This window comes from Anser brachyrhynchus (genome assembly GCF_964034855.1).
Source record: "Anser brachyrhynchus genome assembly, chromosome: 12".
NCBI classification, from domain to species: Eukaryota; Metazoa; Chordata; class Aves; order Anseriformes; family Anatidae; genus Anser; species Anser brachyrhynchus.
Genome location: NC_137707.1, coordinates 16,417,352 through 16,434,929, shown reverse-complemented (window position 1 = coordinate 16,434,929; position 17,578 = coordinate 16,417,352). Strand labels below are relative to the sequence as shown.

The following is a 17,578-nucleotide window of genomic DNA, read 5'->3' as shown; positions in this document are numbered from 1 at the left end:
AGACAAATAATAGATCTCTGTCCTCTGAGATATTCAAAAACAACTGGGTCGGGCGGTCAGACTAGGTCATATCTGGAGTTCTAGTCAACAATGATTTTAAGAGTCCAAATTTAGATCTTCATGTTTTTTTTCCCTAAGAAAGGTTGATTTTTCATGTCATTTTTATAATCTATTTTTAAGTGCACATTAGCTAAAGCTAGAAAAGTAAACTAATGAGAAAAAATTAAAACATGCAGAGAAAGAAACCATGTTATAAATTAGTGACAAAATGAAGTAACAGCAACAACAGAAAAAAATGAGGGAGAAAGTGTACATATACCAAGAAATTAATTTTTAAATCACCAGAATTTAAGACAGAGCAAGTAAAAGGAAATATTAAATAGTTCTCGGTTACTTTTTGAACCAGAGAGAAGCACTCAATGTTTATTTTTTTTTTATTTTATTTTTTTCCCCAAGACTTATTGCAAAGCATCTACTATTTTTGTTACACAAATATCTTGTCAGTTATGAAAGCAGCAAATAGTGAAAATCAAGTTTCAAACACCCCTTCCCACCTGATGCTAAGACTAAGAGGGCCTTTCTATTTAATATACTCATACTCATATAGTAGTGTATTTGGTAGTGTAGTTTCGTAGGCTTCTTAAGGCAAAAATCAGTAGTAAAAGAGACAAGGTGCAAACAGATTACTAAAATGCAAACAAAAAAAGAAAATATTAATAATCTATTAGCATTTAGTCAGTGCTAGAGTGCAACGTCATTCCAGTTATAATTATTTATCAAAACCTAACTATTCCATACCAGCACCAGTAAGTAGAACAAAACAGACTTTTAAGACTTTTCATCCCTGTGAGGATCATCATAAATGAATGTTCAGATAGCTGGCTTCTCTGAAATTAATTTTCTCTTTTACTTTTTAGTTTTTAAAGAAAACTCTACTATTGCCACCCTTCTTGTAAGATACAGGATTCATTGCAGTTTATGGATAACCACAACAAACACCCACCAATTTAGTATTTTTGTTAGAAACTGCAACAATCCTGGAACATTCTGTTAGTACTGTCTTAGTAAGCAAAAGAGATATTTGAAGCTTCTTCTCTCCTTTGCTCTTTTCTTTCTCTAATGTTTGCAGTTTAATGGTTATATTAAAAAAATCATTCATCCATTTCCAAGTTCTGTCACAGATTTTTCTTTAGCCATGAGTAACACTGTGATGCAAAATTTATTTCCAAGATTTCATTGGACTTTAAAATTCTGTCAGACAAGAGGAGCAGATGAATGACAAGGGTTTTTCTTTCATTTGGTTCTTAAAGAGATTTAAAAGAGATATGAAACAGGAAGTGAGGATTTTGTTGTGTTTAAAGAGGTCAAATTCTTACCTGAAATAGATCTGTCATGTGCTAAAGAAATAAGAGGCACACTGGCTTTCCCTAAATAATCACCTTCTTCTGTTTCACCATCATCAAATACATAAAATGTTAAGGATTCTGATTTTAGATATCGGTCTAAATCTGCATTCATTGGCACTTGGAAACACATATGGTCATCTATTTGTGGGTTGTTGCTGCTAGGAATGATGGGAGTATCATGGTCTGCAAAATCAAAAAACTTGTAGACAACATATGGATTTGGCTGAAGATGTTTTTTTCGGGACTGTAGACTGTTACAACATTTTATTGTAATGTGGAGTTCATTTAAATTGCCATCTGTTGAAGTGCTGACTTGGGCAGTTCTGAGTATCTGCTGCTTTAAATGAAAAAGAAGTGGAATTAAAAACATTAGAATTCTTATAGTGGCGCACTCTAAGAAATTTATAAATAGAACAAATAACTTATTTGGATGACACTCCAACTACTGTTTAACTTTCTATGACAAAATCTTACTTGTTCTATAAATACAACTATGTCTCTTCTGGTATAAGGAAATAAAAGTTTAAACCTTTCAGGTCTGTGATTATTTACCTTATTCTTCTAAAACTAAGATCTACTTGTCATGTGATCATCCATAAAGCAGTTAAGTTTTAAGAGTGATTCATAACCAGTGCAGCTTTAAAGTTCCAGATTCTGACCTTGGCAGCTATTCTGTGTCGAGATATAATTTTTATAACTGCAGTCCCTTTTATTTACACTTTTCAATAATTAAAATTGCACTGCAGATTTCTCTTATTTTTTTCCTTCTAAATCTTTATCTACATAAAGAATTCACAAAAAATAGAAATCAGTATGTGAAAAGCAATAATAAATGTTTGAAGTCGAATAAGGAAGTTGGTAAACTGGGAAATTAATTTTAATAAAAATTAAGGAATAACAAGAAAACAAATAATATGATTATGTTAAAGTAGTAATCCCCATCTTTATCTATCTCAAAGGGCTACTTTCTTTTGCTGTAATGTGTCACAGCTATTTTCATCCATTGTACATAATTATCTTGCTTTTGGAAGGCAGAGTTCTGTCTTCTGGTATATGGAGAAACACCTATCAACTGAATTTTGTGTGATAAAACGTTGTATATTTTGATTAAATAATCCACACTGAAATTGGTAGAGACAGCCACCCTGACAATTTAATATTGTCCTGAATATGCAACCTTAAGACTATTACTTCTAGATACACACAGAACTGGAAAAAATAAAAATTAAAAAAAAAGTCTTCATAGCAGTTTGTGTACAGTTCATGTTTCCATGACTTCTGCCACTACACAGGACAGAAAATTTTATATATATGTTTAACTAGTGAAAGCCTAAATTTTGGAACATACGACTGAAGCTACTTGTGCAGCTGCAGACTCAAAGAATCCCTAACATAATGTAACCATCTGGGCTATAGCTACATGACTTTTGTTTCCGCCATGACACATTTTTAATAACTGCAGTGTTTCAAACAGCTCTTTAGAAACAGTTATTCATTTCTGACGGTTCTCCTATTTTCTCCTTTATAATCAGTGTATTTCAGTTGCCATGTTTGAATTTGCAATTGTACAATAATTACAACAAAACACTCTGTTCCACATGCCTTACCTTTCATCTGTGTTTGGACTAGTAACACAGCTAGAAATAACAACATAAAAAATAGAGAACACTACATACAAGATTTTGGCATTTAACAACACCCAGATTTTATGAGTTAGTTAAAAATACCTTTGATTCTTCCAAAATCAGATTTAAAGCAAATGTTACAGTGCTATCAAACTCAATATTTCTCTGAAAATACTTACACTGACTCTTAACAGAATTTGTACACCAAACGTACTTCTCAAATTACATTTTGGAATCAGTTGGGATTCTGGTATAATATAAGTTTACATTATGGTATAATATAAAACAATGAAGTTACTCCGAACTTAAAGTAATTTTAACAGCTATAAATAACAAAAATTACCCATTAGGTCTGGAGTGTTTTAATATATACAATTCAACATAGTTGATAGTAGTTTTTATTTCCTAAACCAATTACTAAAGATAGCTGAAAGTCCATTCTTTTTCCTGCCTGTGACCCTTCTCTAAACATGACTATAAACTGCTTTATATTGTCAGAATTGTCTTGTTTAGCTAAAAAAATAAAAAATAAAAAGGAAAAAGTGAAGTAATGTCATAACACTCAAACATTAAGAACCTTTAGACTTTTCTAGACAACTGTTTCACCCGTAATAGTGATCTAAGGCCTGGCTGGTCTAACATTCCTGAATGTTCTACTAGAATGAAATGTTAACAAAATTTGACACTTGTAGGTTAAGAAAATACAATACAATTTAATTACATCATCATTTCAAATGTTCTAGTGACCAAGTCAGTAAAAATAAATAACTGAAGTTTAAGACTTTGCCAGTTCAGCAAAACTGTAATTCAACTGGTTCTGTATCTCTTTATATGAAAAACACGTCATTCAATTGCTAAAGATATTTTACAGTTCAAGAACATTTAACTTCCTCAACCTTGAGCACATCAAAAGTTGAAATAAACTATTCCAACTGAAAAAATAATTTTAAACATTGCATCCGAAACTATGAAGTACAAAACTAAACATACCTGGGATGATTGTTCATTTTCCCTAAAACTGGATGTTATATACCCCAGAGCCTTAGACCTCTCTTTGTAAAGACTAATAGCTTGATCCATAGGAACTCGTAATCTGATCCAGTATTCTACAGTACCATAATTTTGGATGTTTCCTTTGATTCCTAAGGAATAAATACATATGGGATCACATTAATCTTCAACATTAGAGTACTTAAGTCAAACACAAATGCTAGGACATGCCACAAATTAAGTATCATTCATTTTGTGACTATGCATCACAGCAGTGTTTGTGACACGAGATCTGCAGTTTATTTTAGAGCCATGAACAACGCAACTCTTCTGGCTCTACATGAATGACCTAAAAAATGAAGCATGACAGTTTTTTCTTTCTGCTACCTGCAGTACTTACTGTCCATGCCAACTTCGTTATTCTAATCTCTGAGGAAAATAAAGCTTAGGACAGTTTTATATGTCAATAGTTGGAAATGTTCCACCAAGTGGTAAGCAGTTTAAATTACTGGCAAAAATAGCTCTTTAGAATGGTTTGTTGAAATGTATTTTTGACACACTGACACAAGCAGACAGCTAGTGGCCTCTTTATGGGTAAAATTGCACCTGTACAAGCTTTCCCACAACTGTTGGTAGAATCGCCAGAACGTACTGCACATCCAACAGGAAATATCATGTTGTATAAACCATTTTTTCTTCTTTTGAAATAGCAATATGTGAATTAATTGTTGGCCAAATACACATTATTTGTCACTTAATGAGTATTCTGTTTGGTGATGGTGGTATGTTGATTACCAACTAAAACTGCTGTGCTGTAGATCTTCCCGTTCTTTTCCAGGATTTCATGGAGCTTCAGTTGGCATGTAGCAACTGTTTTATAATCTGTGCCGTACGCATGATGAACCTCAAGTGTGATACTGTTTCTCTGTATGTAGTGCAAGAAGCAGTCATCAACCTGTACAAGATACTGAGAAGTGAAGTCGTATAATGGGTTTTGTCCACGCACTACTGGGGTTGTTTGAAGTTCAAAGTCATAGAATGCGTAAGTACAAAAACTTGCAGGCTCATGGTCACCAAAAGCATGCACAGCTGCAGAAGAGAAGATCACTCTGCTGATATGAATTTCAAAAAGATTCTCTCCTCTTTCTAAAAGTAAAGTTTCATCAAATTCATCCACCGAATCACCTGGCAGTATTTTTGGTCTGGATTTGTGCTGTTTAGTACCATAAACAACATCTCTTAGTTGAGCTGCAATAAATAAAACAGAAATAATTTATGCCTGAAAAGAGAGGAAAAAGCATAATACTATTACAGGAGTGAGGTTACTTTCTTAAAGGTGTTACCAAAAAAGAAATTACATGCTTAAAATCATACATCTATGGCTTGTTTAGCCCTCTGACATCGAGAATACCTCCACAATGGAGCTACTTCAGAATAACTAAAAATAGACACATTAATAACATTATGTTAAAATTAATAACAATTAAAAAGCAAAAAATGCAGAAGCCTTATGTAATGATCAAAACAAGTATTACTATGCTAAAATGTAGGGGGCACTTAAGATGCATATTTTTGTAGGGTTAAACTAAATAAAGTTATATTGCTTGCCAGGGAAAGAAAGAAGAGTATGTGCTTACAGAATTAAGACATAAATCATCATGCAGTCCTTTAGTACATGGGATGCAACTTGAAGACAAAACATGAATCTTGTTATGACATTAGGCTTTTTAAATTATCCTGTTTCAGGATTTCTATGCACCATGTTACACACTGAAGCCATTAAAATAGTATTTTAAATTCATTAGTTTGAAATATTCTGCATTTACATTATGCCACGACTTTGGGATTTTTAGCAACATACAAAATGACTGTGTAATTATTGGACAGCGAAATAAAAAGTTGACCATAAATATATGATTTATTAAAAGAAAAAGAAATCAAAGCTTGGCTAGTTTTATTCAGCAAGGGTTGCAGCACAAACTGCTCTGTTGAATTTTTCTTGATTAGTAACTAACATTTAAGTCAATGAAACACCACGTAGATAATGTGTCATTAAAGATCTGACCTTTCTACTAGTCTTAAGAATGAAAAGATATTTCTTCCGAAGAACAAAATTACAATAACAATTTGAAGTAGATAAACTACAAAAAATTGAAGAAAATAGATTTCAAAAATACCTTCTAGTTTTCTGATGCGTGCAGCCCTAATATCAAGAAGATGGACATACTTTTCCAGTTTTAACTCGTAGTCTTTCTGTAGACTTTCCATCTTGTGTGTCACAACTTCAACTTCAGTCTGAAAAAAAATTGCATGGAAGAAGGGCCATTGAGGCCTGTCTGCATTGATATTACACATGCTTTTGGCTACAAAGAGAAAATGTAGTTAAATTTGAGAAAGAGCATTTAGAGTATGCAAAAATAGCAATTTTTAATTCAGCAACAGAGATCAATTCATTTCAGCAAAATTAAAAATCCTTATTAAATAAAACTGACTAGCTATTCCTTCAGGACAATGTTTTAATGTGTTTTGTTGTTGTTGTTGTTTTCCCAATGATTGCATTATTTTACAATCAGATTGATTGAAAGACAAGCCAAAATATAATCTGCAATAAGCCAACATGAGAGAAAGCAGAGTGTTGTGCAAAAGGAAGCTTATATGATAACTACACTTACTATTTTGCCTGTGAAGATGTGATAAGAGCTCAGAAATAATCCCAAGAAGGCATGCGTTTGACGTTTCTAATCAGGGTGAGTTAAAAGACTGAAGTTACAGTCATTCAGATTATTGCAACATTAACACATCTTATGTTAGGTTACTTATAAAACTGACTGCCTTTGTTGATGAATTTGCAAGCCTTAATTACGACTTCATTTTTTCCTGAAGGAAAATAAGTTCCAGTGCTACAAATGTTAAAATGTTATTATCAAGATATTTTCCACTGTGTGCGGAGTTTAGTACCTGGTAATCTTTGTTAATTTTATGCTGTACAATTAACATATTCCTCGTCTTTTCAAGTTCTTGCACTGTTTCTGCATGTGTTAATTGCAGCTCCCTCATCGAGCGTTCCAAATCTTTATTGATATCATCATCTACTTTTTCCAAAAACATAAGGTCCCCATTCTTCTGCTGCTTTCGAACCTGGAGCAAATTTGAAAAGTTACTTGAACAAACTTTTGCAAAATATCTGGATGTTTCTGTGCTTGATTAAATACAACATCGGAATACAATTTTGAGACAAGAATAAGAGTAAGCACAACTTCGCAAACTTTGAGCACATGATAACAACAAATAGGAATGACACAGACCCGTAACTGTCCGGATTGTATTTATTAATGTAATCTCATGGTCATTAGGAACCAATTCAAATGTATGAGATATTCAGAAGCAATCACTCTTCTCAATCCATTAAAAATATGAAATCCTTAATATATTTGCCTTTTATATAATTAATAACCCTGTTTCACTGAAGGCCCCAAACCTGAATGATTCCCAAGTCTACATTACTTCTGTTACTAATACTTGGGTTTTAATTTCGATTTTTTTCTTTACTTTTTTTTTCATTATCGTTATAGAATTAATATTTGCATTTAAGTAGAATAAAGACTCTACTGATAGTAAACACTGCAAATTACAGTAAACACACATTTATGAAAAATTAAATGCAAATCATCAGAATATTGGAAGCTTAAAGCACACATTTCTTCCTCCCCCGACTTCATTTTCAATTTTTATGTAAACAATAAAACTACAGCTTACATGCAAGAGGAAAAAAAGAAGAAAACTTTTACTGGAAATTTTCTATTTCTGTTTTAGCAAATGCAGAGAGGTTGCTAAGTAGTTAACTAAGAGGTTGCTCTAACATATTCTGAGATTACAGGCTTAGAGTATGCTCTCTTAGAGAATTAAAAAACAAACATGTTTTTCTTATCAACATTACAGGAAGAACTAGATGGTGTGATAACTGACTGAGAAAAAGCAAGTTTTTTTGTTTTTGTTTTTTAAAAAATGATGCTTATGAATCAGGTTTAAATCACTTTTGATGTTATAATGAGTTATCTACATAACTCTAGATTTCATCCTGGCAATTTTCAATTTTTTTTTTATCTTCCCTTCTGCTTCACTGTAGCTGAAAAATGAGAAATACACATGCTTGAAGCATGAACTACTGCAAAATAATCCAGCTCTTGAAAATTCAAAGCACTGTGTAGAAAACATCTAATAGTAAACCAAGAGTTTATATATATATATATATATATATATATATATATATATAAATTCTTTCTAAGTTACCTTTATAAGCAAGAGAGCTTCATGGAGTTCTGTCACATCAACATCACTTTCCTGAAACAGAAATACTCAATGAAAAGGTGATATCAGATGTGAATGAATATTGAAGAATTATATTCAGAGTAACAAGATGCATTCTCACTAGACATGACATTGTGCTTGATATCATGAATAAAACGATGCTGTTATATTTCTGTATTTCTGTATTCTTTTACTTTCAAGAACTACTTGCACTATGCATAAAACATAGGATTCTTAGTCATTTTCTGAAAAAAAAAAAAAAAAAGAGAGATTTCACCTTGGTCAAACATTTCATGTGATTTTTCAGTTCATCTAGTTGTTGCTTATTTTCCAGATAGCATATCTGCAGGTCTTTGTTCTCTTGCATCAGCTTTTCCTTTTGGTCTTAACATAGAGAAATAACAAAATATTCTGCTTAATTTAACATAATCATAAAAATTATAAGCTTACCTTTTCGTATTATCTTATGTGTAAAAACTTCATTGAAAAATATAGAATCTCATTTATTTTTTACAGGGAAATCATTAGTATTAACCAACAGGAGGGGGGGGATACGAACCTGGTCTTTGATCTGATAGATGTGTATAGACAAAAAAAACCAAAGCATTCTTTCATTAAAACTGAACCTACAGCATCAAAAATCTACACTCTAAGTATGGCTTCTCTGGGTTTCTTCTTTTGGGGCAGGTGTGGGGAAAGAACATAGAAGATACAAAACTTTTGTCAGCCTGAACGACTAAACACCATTAAACTTCTCAGTTGAAGGTTGAAGAGACTTCTCACGAATGCCTAGCTGCATCCACTATGGCATCTCAAGAGCTTCAAGGAGAAATTTGTCTCATGAGAGAAAAAAACCTCAAGGATTAGACCAAAAAATGTAGTTAAAACTTACTTTCTTCCACACGGAAAAGTTTTAAAAGCAAGTTCATCTCAAAAGCACTGAACTTTCTTTGGAACAAATGTACTCTCTCCTATCCACTCTCCTCCCCCAGCCAAACTCCTTATTCTCTTGACAACGTTTTTCTTATTTTTTTCTGTGCTTTTTTCAAAGTCCCAAAGCTGTATTCTTATGCAATGCACTTAAATACGGTGAATTCATATTCTAGGTCAGAATGATACAAATGTTAACTGTCAACCTGAATTGCAAGTATTAGGTTTTCTAATTTCCATCTGCTCTAGTGGGATTTGATGGGTAGAACATTACATACAAAGTTGAGAATATATTCTTCTGCTTTCAACAGAATAGTCCACAGTATCATTTTAATGCTGGAATCTTTTCTGTTGACCCTCGGGGCATAATGCACAGCTTTGCTACTTTTTACAGAATAGCTTTTCAGTTTTGAGGATTGAACTCAGTAAAACACAGGTGGCTGAGATTTTAGTCTCAAGGGTTTGGGCATGTTTCTAAAACTGACATCAGGTTAGTTTTAATTTTGCAGAGTTTATATATAAATGACATCTTCACTGGAAGTGAATCATCTGTAATACCATTGCTCCTACACACAGTAGCCTTACTCATATATCTGTTGAGACTCCGCAAGAGTCACTTTCAATTCAAACACATACTAACCAATAAGGTTTTAATTCTCTGCAGTCATGAGAAAAATGTAATGTATTTGTACAACTGAACTGAAGAAAATATAGTAAGAAACTTTAAGGGCTAAAAATTTAAAAGCAAATAAGAAAACAAAGTAAGCCTTGGGATTTTTTCGTGGTGGTGCTGGGGAGGGAGGGGCAGAGGGGTGAGAGTTGCGAGGGAGAGGAGGAAGACTTTGATAAAAGATTGTGAAACACTTGTCAGCTATTGAGACTTGTCGACTCTTCCATTCCAAATAATATACTCAGAAGACCTACATCTTTTTCTTCCCCATGGGGGAAGGGTGAGGTGTGTAGAAAAAGGGTCCCTCATGCTGATGTTGCTTTTTATCCCTGCAATATAAACCGAGATCTGAGCTGGCACTTTTACCAGGAATGAGGAGACAAGATAACCCTCTTCTGGTACTCCTATCTCATCGCATGAATTTTCCAACACAAGCAGAAAGCTCAGTCCACTCTTTTTCTCAGATCAACCCCAGTGAAGCTTTTGTAGATATTTCTAATATCTATTCACACTTGCTGCTTAAGAAGTCAACTTCAAAACTGTAATTGCTGTAGAAAGGAAACTAGCTTCATCAGAGCTTCTAGAAAACACCCAGAAAAAAAATAATATGAATTTATTTCATGCAGCAGATGACTTTCAAACTGTTGAATCGTGCTCAGCTAAAAAATGCAGACTTGAAGTTGGACAACACTGGTTTTAGGTTAAACACAACAAAGTAATAGCATATGATGTGCATAAAGGGCACCATATATCACAAATTCAGAGGTAACGTGAAGCTGTATAACAATAAGGAAAAAATGAGGTGGAAAAGTATCCTAGCAAACACTTAAAAGTGACCAAAGTCAATCCTAGCAACATCAACATCATATTCCTCCCAAAGGAGGACTCCATAGACTGATGACTTAAGGTGTTATCCTCTCCAGTAATTCAAATCTACTGTTAGATCCAGAGGAGCAATACAGAAGTAAGTATAACTTGGAGAGGGAACAAAAATGTAGGAAGTGGGCACACATGTGTTACAATCCAATTATATTATTATTGAAGCTTTTTTCTGTACAGCAGTACTCTAACTGCATTATTATTCTTCTGCTTTTGTGATAACCAGAGTAGACTAACCATCAAGATTTCTATTACACTAACAATAAAATACTGGATTGTAGCTGTATGTGTCAGGTGCATTAATAAACGAGATTTTCAGTATAACAATAGGGCTATCTATTCTGATTAATCCAGCTGAAGTATGAAGTCATAAGGACATAAACAGATTCTGTGGGTGAGATCAGGAAGCCAGCAGAGAATGCTCTCTAACAACAAGACAGATGAAGAGCTGCATTCTGTCGAGTTGATCACAGATAGGATGTCCTTTGGGAAACTGGGAAGAGAAACTTCCTGATGCAGTTTCTACAAACCAAATGAGGCAATTTCAACAGCTCTTTCAACCAAAACAGGCCAAACTCTCAATCCCCTACTTGCCTAGGATTGCCTTCTGGATTAGCCCATGGAATAAAACTGGAACTGTATTTATGCTGAAGGGTGTGGAGTGTTTTTTTGTTTGTTTGTTTGTTTTTAGGTTTTATGGACAAACACTACCTAGAGAGTGCAATACATTTTTTACTCTTATTTCACGTCATTTTTTACTGGCAGAGAGTAAGTATTTGTCCATTAAGACAACTTAGGGCTAATTTTTGCAAATTGTTGCTGTAATCTAATAAGATATTTAAATATTTTATTTGGTATTTGAAGTTAGTAGAACTACTCAGAATCTTAATGTTAAACACATGCTGAACTTGAATCATAATCATAATAATTATTTACAAGTCGACCCACTTCATTCTATTAGATTGTTCACAGAAGCATGCTACCTTTTAAAAACACACATTTGAAGAAACAACCACAAAAATATTTAGTTTACTTGCTGCCTGTGCTCTTTATGTAATTTTTTTTTGTCGGCACAGTATATCACGGTATTGAGATAAAGGTGGCAAGGTGCTGAAGTTTCACTGAGAAGTTGTTCTACACCAGGGGAAAAACACATATGAAATTATCTGTTGAGAAGATTAGAACAAAACCGTATTATTGTATATGTTTACAGCTGTAAGTAAAAATGTGTGTGCACTGAAAATACAAAAAAAAATCTGAATTCACGAAGTTGAAAGGCAATTAATCATCTTCAGGTGCCTATACAGGTTTTACATACCTTTGTGCAGTAAGTGAAATTAGAGTAGTAGCATACAATTTGAAAGGGACTGTCAGATGGTCTTGTTGTCTGTTTAAGAACTTGTAATTTAGAGAAAAGGAAAAATACAGAATAAAGGGTAAATATTCACCCAACAGTTGGAGAATTAATGCAACTGGAGTTATAGGATCTTCATTCAGCACATAACCTGTAGTGGGTCAGTTTTTGTACTTAATAACTAGTCATTACTTACGCGCATTATTCATTGTACTCTTAAAGGACAGCTTTGAAATCACTGCCACCAAATGAACCACACTTTTCTGCGGAATATACCCGAACTCCAACATCGGAGAAACTCACATCATAAGAAAATGATTATTATTTCAGAATTGTACCTCTTTCTACTTTGATCTTGTCAAGGATTTCATTTTTGTCTGCTAAATCAGATTTGATAGCACTTTCTAGTTTAGCAATTTGCAGTTTCAGTTGCTCTTCCTTTAATTTCCATTGCTGTTCGTGGGTCACACTGAAGACACTGCAATAAAACATGTGGCATGTGAAAAACTTTTAGAGATCAACTTCAACAGAAAATAATAAAGAAGAAAGCTTTTAGTGGCACAGAGACCACTGTCATCATGTCTTAGGAATTAAGTAAACATATGCTGGTCTGCTGCTGTTGAAACCAAGGCGCCTTTCTCAGGCTGCGGTTAAAAAAACATGAAAGAGTCTGTGGGATGAGCAAAGGAACTGGCCTTAATTTAGAGCTCCAAAGTCAGAAAAGTTGGCAGCATGCAACATTTGTGGGACTAGAAAAGGAATTCAGATGCATATCCCAGAGTAATCCACAACTCCAAACCTCAGCAACTGACAACTGACAAAACCATTCTTTCCGCATACAAAACCTCTTAATGCAGAGAACTGGGATCACCCACCTGATTTCTTTTAAATCTGTGAAAGATGCAGAGCCTAAAGTCAGCTGCCTGTTCAAAGAAACGTTGACCACAAAGTGACAACAGTTTTCTCATACTGTAAAACAACAATTCTGATACTGATTAAGAAGCACATAAGAAATCTTTCTCCTGCTTTAAGAAATAAAAAACGGATTTGGGTAAAGAAACTAGAGTAACTATTTTTCCTGTAACACATTATTTACTTGTAAACTACCAATCTGAGTGCAGTATGGATGGCATGGACACAGAATCAGAACTGCTGAAACCACAACAAAATGTGCAACTCAGTTTGAAATAGAAGTAAGAACATTAAATAATTTACAGTACAATTCACAGGAGTTAAAAGGACAAAGCGATGCAATGTGTTTTCCTATAATTTATACAGTGAGTACTATGGTGTTCATATTATTATTATTCACTAGTTACGTTCTTAATGACTGGAAAGATATCCTTCATCTTAACCAGTCACAAACCAGTTTATTCACTTCTGTATTTCCTGAAAAAACAGAAATGGTATTTAACAAACGAGTCAGTCCCTCAACTATGTACTTTGGTGAAGGTCACTGATTAAAAAAGTAACTTTTATTTTTGTACATCTTCTGATACATACCTTTCTATCCATCTATCTATCACACACACACACACAAAAAAAAGCCACATAGGAAAGAAGGAAAGAAATAGGGTAGAAGGGATGGCCCAAATAGATGGCACACTGTACATGCTGACTGAAGAGAATTGCCTGTTTTGATGGCTATGATTATATAAAGTGGTTATAAGTATGTACAAGTGAATTTACACCTAATATATTTGAAGAACGACCTGAAGATTAAAGAAAAAATATTCTAGCATGGATTATTGACTCTGACATATTTGGTAAGAGTTTATATTCTTGATTTGCAATCTTCATAAAAACAGTATCAACTCTCTGAATTTTCTTTTTCTCATCCTGTATCTGATCTAATCTATTTATACAGTTCTGTAAGCACATACCATCTTATAGGGTGATAATGTATCTTTTACAGCATGAATTTAACTAATGCTTCTAGGTCCTACAGTAACATATACTTCACTCTGCTGTGCCATAATTTTGAAGATAATGCAGCAAATGTAATGCACTGAACCCACAATCACATCGATAATATTGCATTGCTACAGAAGAGACAGCGTGCTCTACAGTTGCTTAGACTTAACATTCTTCAAAGTTGGATTGGCTCCGATAAAGAAAGAATATATCTTTGCACGACAAGATATAAAATACACTTAGTTTTCACACTTACGAAAAAGTTTCCAAATTGTAATGACCATGATGTCTAGTTGTATGTGCATTCACTATCTTTAGGCACAATTATTTCACATAAATTATTTCACATGCAGCTACACATCATTTCAGTCTTAAAAAAAAACTATAATGGAAGAAAAATCATTAACAGCTGTTATGATAGTAATTCAGAATTTAGATACTGAAATGAAGAGCAATTTAGGCAACAGGTTTTATCCAAACCTATATACTGAAAATGCTTTTAACAGACTGAATTGAGTCCACTCCTGCCTCTTTCCTCCTTCAAATTTTAAGATTACTTTTACTTGAATTCATGTGGAATTTCTTTCACATTTGCTGTATTTCACTGGAGTCAGAGACATCTGGGTAGCTATAAATGGTCAACCACATCTGGCACCATTTCCTTTGGATGGAGTTTAAGCATTGCTAGATTTGCATTACAAGGTCATATGAAAACAATTCCTCCAAATCTTTTATCCAAACGAATTGTTTTCTTGGATACTGACTGCATAATAAGAGTCAACGGACAAATTCATACTTGTTCTTTGTAAACTTTTCAGATCCAATTCTCAGCCTTGGCTTTGGCAAAATTCCCATCAACTCTGAAGGGAATTTCCAATAGAATGACATTCTTAAGGAAAGGGTTTATGCCTTTTCCTTTCCTCAGGAAAAAAAAAAAGTTATTAATAATCTGTCACCTGCAGACACTGGCCTATCCACTGCTAGCAACAGGTAGGCTGCAGTAAGCTCACGTTGTTCAAATGAGCAACAGAAAAAGCTGGCCATTAAACAGTAGAAATAACGAAATGATCTCTTTCTCTTTCTAATTTCTTGTTATCTATATGCTACCATGGAATGATAAAGCGTAAATCAAAGTTTAAACAGAGTATATGATAAGAAAATTTTAGGGAAAAAAAGCCATATTGAAGATCACTGGGTTATGAGAGAATCACATTTAAATTCCTTATTTAAACATCTTTATAAATTATCTCAATATAATTTAAACAGAACAGAAAAATTAAAGACAGGATTATAATTGATATATTTATTATGAATTATTTCTTTGTGTAATGCTATAGGAGAAAGATCATAAAAATGATTATAACATCAGACTTCAGAGGAATCTGTAAGAAACTGAAGCAAGCGACAACTGACCAACCTCCCCTATGCACAACTAAATACCGTGATTATACAACTGTTGCAGCTTATATTCTTAAAATAATTTAAGCTACATGTACTCATATTTGTTTTGCTAATATAACGCCTAATTTCACAATAGAAAGTACAAAAAGTATCATAAATATAAGAATCCCATAAACAACATTTGATATCGCTCATATTGTGTTTACTGGTTGTTTTTTTTTTTTTGAGAGACATCACACTGACAAACCAAACAAAGATTAAGAGGAGAAATTTTGACATGAAAAAAAGATTTCAAGCCTTTTTACCTACTTTCATAGTTAAATTTCTAGGAAATTTCTAACCCTCTTCAGCGTAAGAGGCCACATGGCTTTACAATATACAAAATGTTCATTTCAAGGTCATTATTTCCTTGATAGTTGATTACAACAAGAATATTAATTATATCTTTTTTGTACCAGGGAATTTCTGAATCTCATCTTGCAATGCATTTCCATTTTCACTATAAGCAGCAGTTACACCAATACAATTTATTATGTATAGGAATCTTCAAAAAAGCTTACATTAGCCTACGCAAAAACTCTGAGCAGAACCAGCACAAGCAAAATGGTAACCATTACTAAAACAAACAAACTACCTGTCAAAAATAAACATTGAAGAAGCTGTCAAATATCAGACTTTAGATCCCCTCAGAAGCACTGGAAGAACTTACACAAACAGACCAACAGACCAAAGAACCCCTCTTCCCTAGATAAAATAAAATAAATTAATCCTGAAGAAGTTTGTCTCTTAGATTTATCCTTCTTTCAACAGGAACCACCCCCCCCCCCCAAAAACAAAAACAAAAACAAAAACAAAAACAACCACTATTAAAAATTCACATGGGAACCTCTCGGCTTCATTTTCAAAATAAAGTTATTTCTACTTACATTTTAATTATAATTTTTTTTCAAAGTGATGTACTATCTCAAGAGTATTAGAGCAACAATGGAAGCTGCTCCATTTCAACAGAAGAGATGAAATACAGGCAAAACACCTTAAATGTTTCCATATACACTTACCGATATTAGGAATTATAGTATGAATATATTTGAATGTTTATACACTCAACATGCATATGCACATGCATATACACCCAGCCTACGAAGATCTAAACAGGACACAGAATCCCATTTTACATTTAAAGAAAACATTTAAAGATTTACATTTGAATATTTACCTGTTATACAGCTTATCATAGTTTTCCCTCAAGAGTTCCTTCTCTTTTTCTAGATCATTTATTCTTTCTTGTAACTAAAATGAAGAAAATTTCAAGCACAAAAAATAGTAAACAAATAGCAAATAGAAAATTATAATGAATTTATAAAGATGATTACTTAATACTTTGTAGGCATTCTCAAGAAGACTTCTATTTGTTCTTTTCATGCAACAGTCTCTTAGAAGTTACAAAATAACACTTTTTCATCACATTATATAATTTGGCCAAGACAGGCTTTTTCATGTGGTATATATGAAGTTGAGACTAATGTATGTGAACTGAGGAAAAAGAGTATATAATTATATTGCCTTATGTGAAAAAAATAATCTATAGCATTAAAAATGTTTAATTCAGTTTTGCTCATTAATGGCTGCAATATATAAACATTGTTTTTACTGACCACACAGAGGCAACAAGTTCTTGTTTTCAAAATATACAATAAAGAAAGATATGTTTTTAAAGATACAAGATATACCCTATATGCATTACAACACTGCAAAGGTGTAATATCCATTAGCTTGATTCATATAAAATGCATTCAAAACAGGTAAATGTAGTGGTAAAACTAAGGTTGCTACAAAGTATAAGAAAAAACAAGCAAGTTTGTACACACTCTCCTTATATACAGAATAGAATGAGGAATAAAACACTTGGTTTTTGGCCCTGTATCTGGGTGACTGCTGGCAATGGTACTTGCCTCTGGAATCCACTAGAAAAAGAAATAGAAGTGACTGATTTGAACTGTCACGTAAGATGTAATACTATGCTTTACCATGACTAAATCAGGTTAAAGTAACACTACAGAAACAGCAAAATAGGATCAATAAATCAAGTATTAAGATTGTT

The 17,578-nt window shown here is 33.2% G+C and overlaps 1 protein-coding gene across 9 annotated transcripts in view; it reads right to left on the bottom strand.

Annotated features, from left to right (window-relative positions):
• The window catches only part of RPGRIP1L (RPGRIP1 like), a 72,977-nt gene that overhangs the window by 32,714 nt on the left and 22,685 nt on the right, over nt 1-17,578 (bottom strand). For 4 of the 9 annotated variants that reach the window (XM_080553004.1, XM_080553003.1, XM_080553007.1 and 1 more), the window contains exons 9-18: nt 16,694-16,767; nt 12,501-12,640; nt 8,607-8,713; nt 8,312-8,362; nt 6,980-7,159; nt 6,199-6,316; nt 4,817-5,269; nt 4,022-4,173; nt 1,377-1,743; nt 555-686 (exon numbers count right to left, since the gene is read on the bottom strand). In XM_080553004.1, the coding sequence (XP_080409130.1) occupies nt 555-686; nt 1,377-1,743; nt 4,022-4,173; nt 4,817-5,269; nt 6,199-6,316; nt 6,980-7,159; nt 8,312-8,362; nt 8,607-8,713; nt 12,501-12,640; nt 16,694-16,767 (1,774 nt within the window). The remainder of the gene's footprint in view (nt 1-554; nt 687-1,376; nt 1,744-4,021; nt 4,174-4,816; nt 5,270-6,198; nt 6,317-6,979; nt 7,160-8,311; nt 8,363-8,606; nt 8,714-12,500; nt 12,641-16,693; nt 16,768-17,578) is intronic. The other 5 variants (XM_080553008.1, XM_080553010.1, XM_080553009.1 and 2 more) reach the window with 3 other exon arrangements.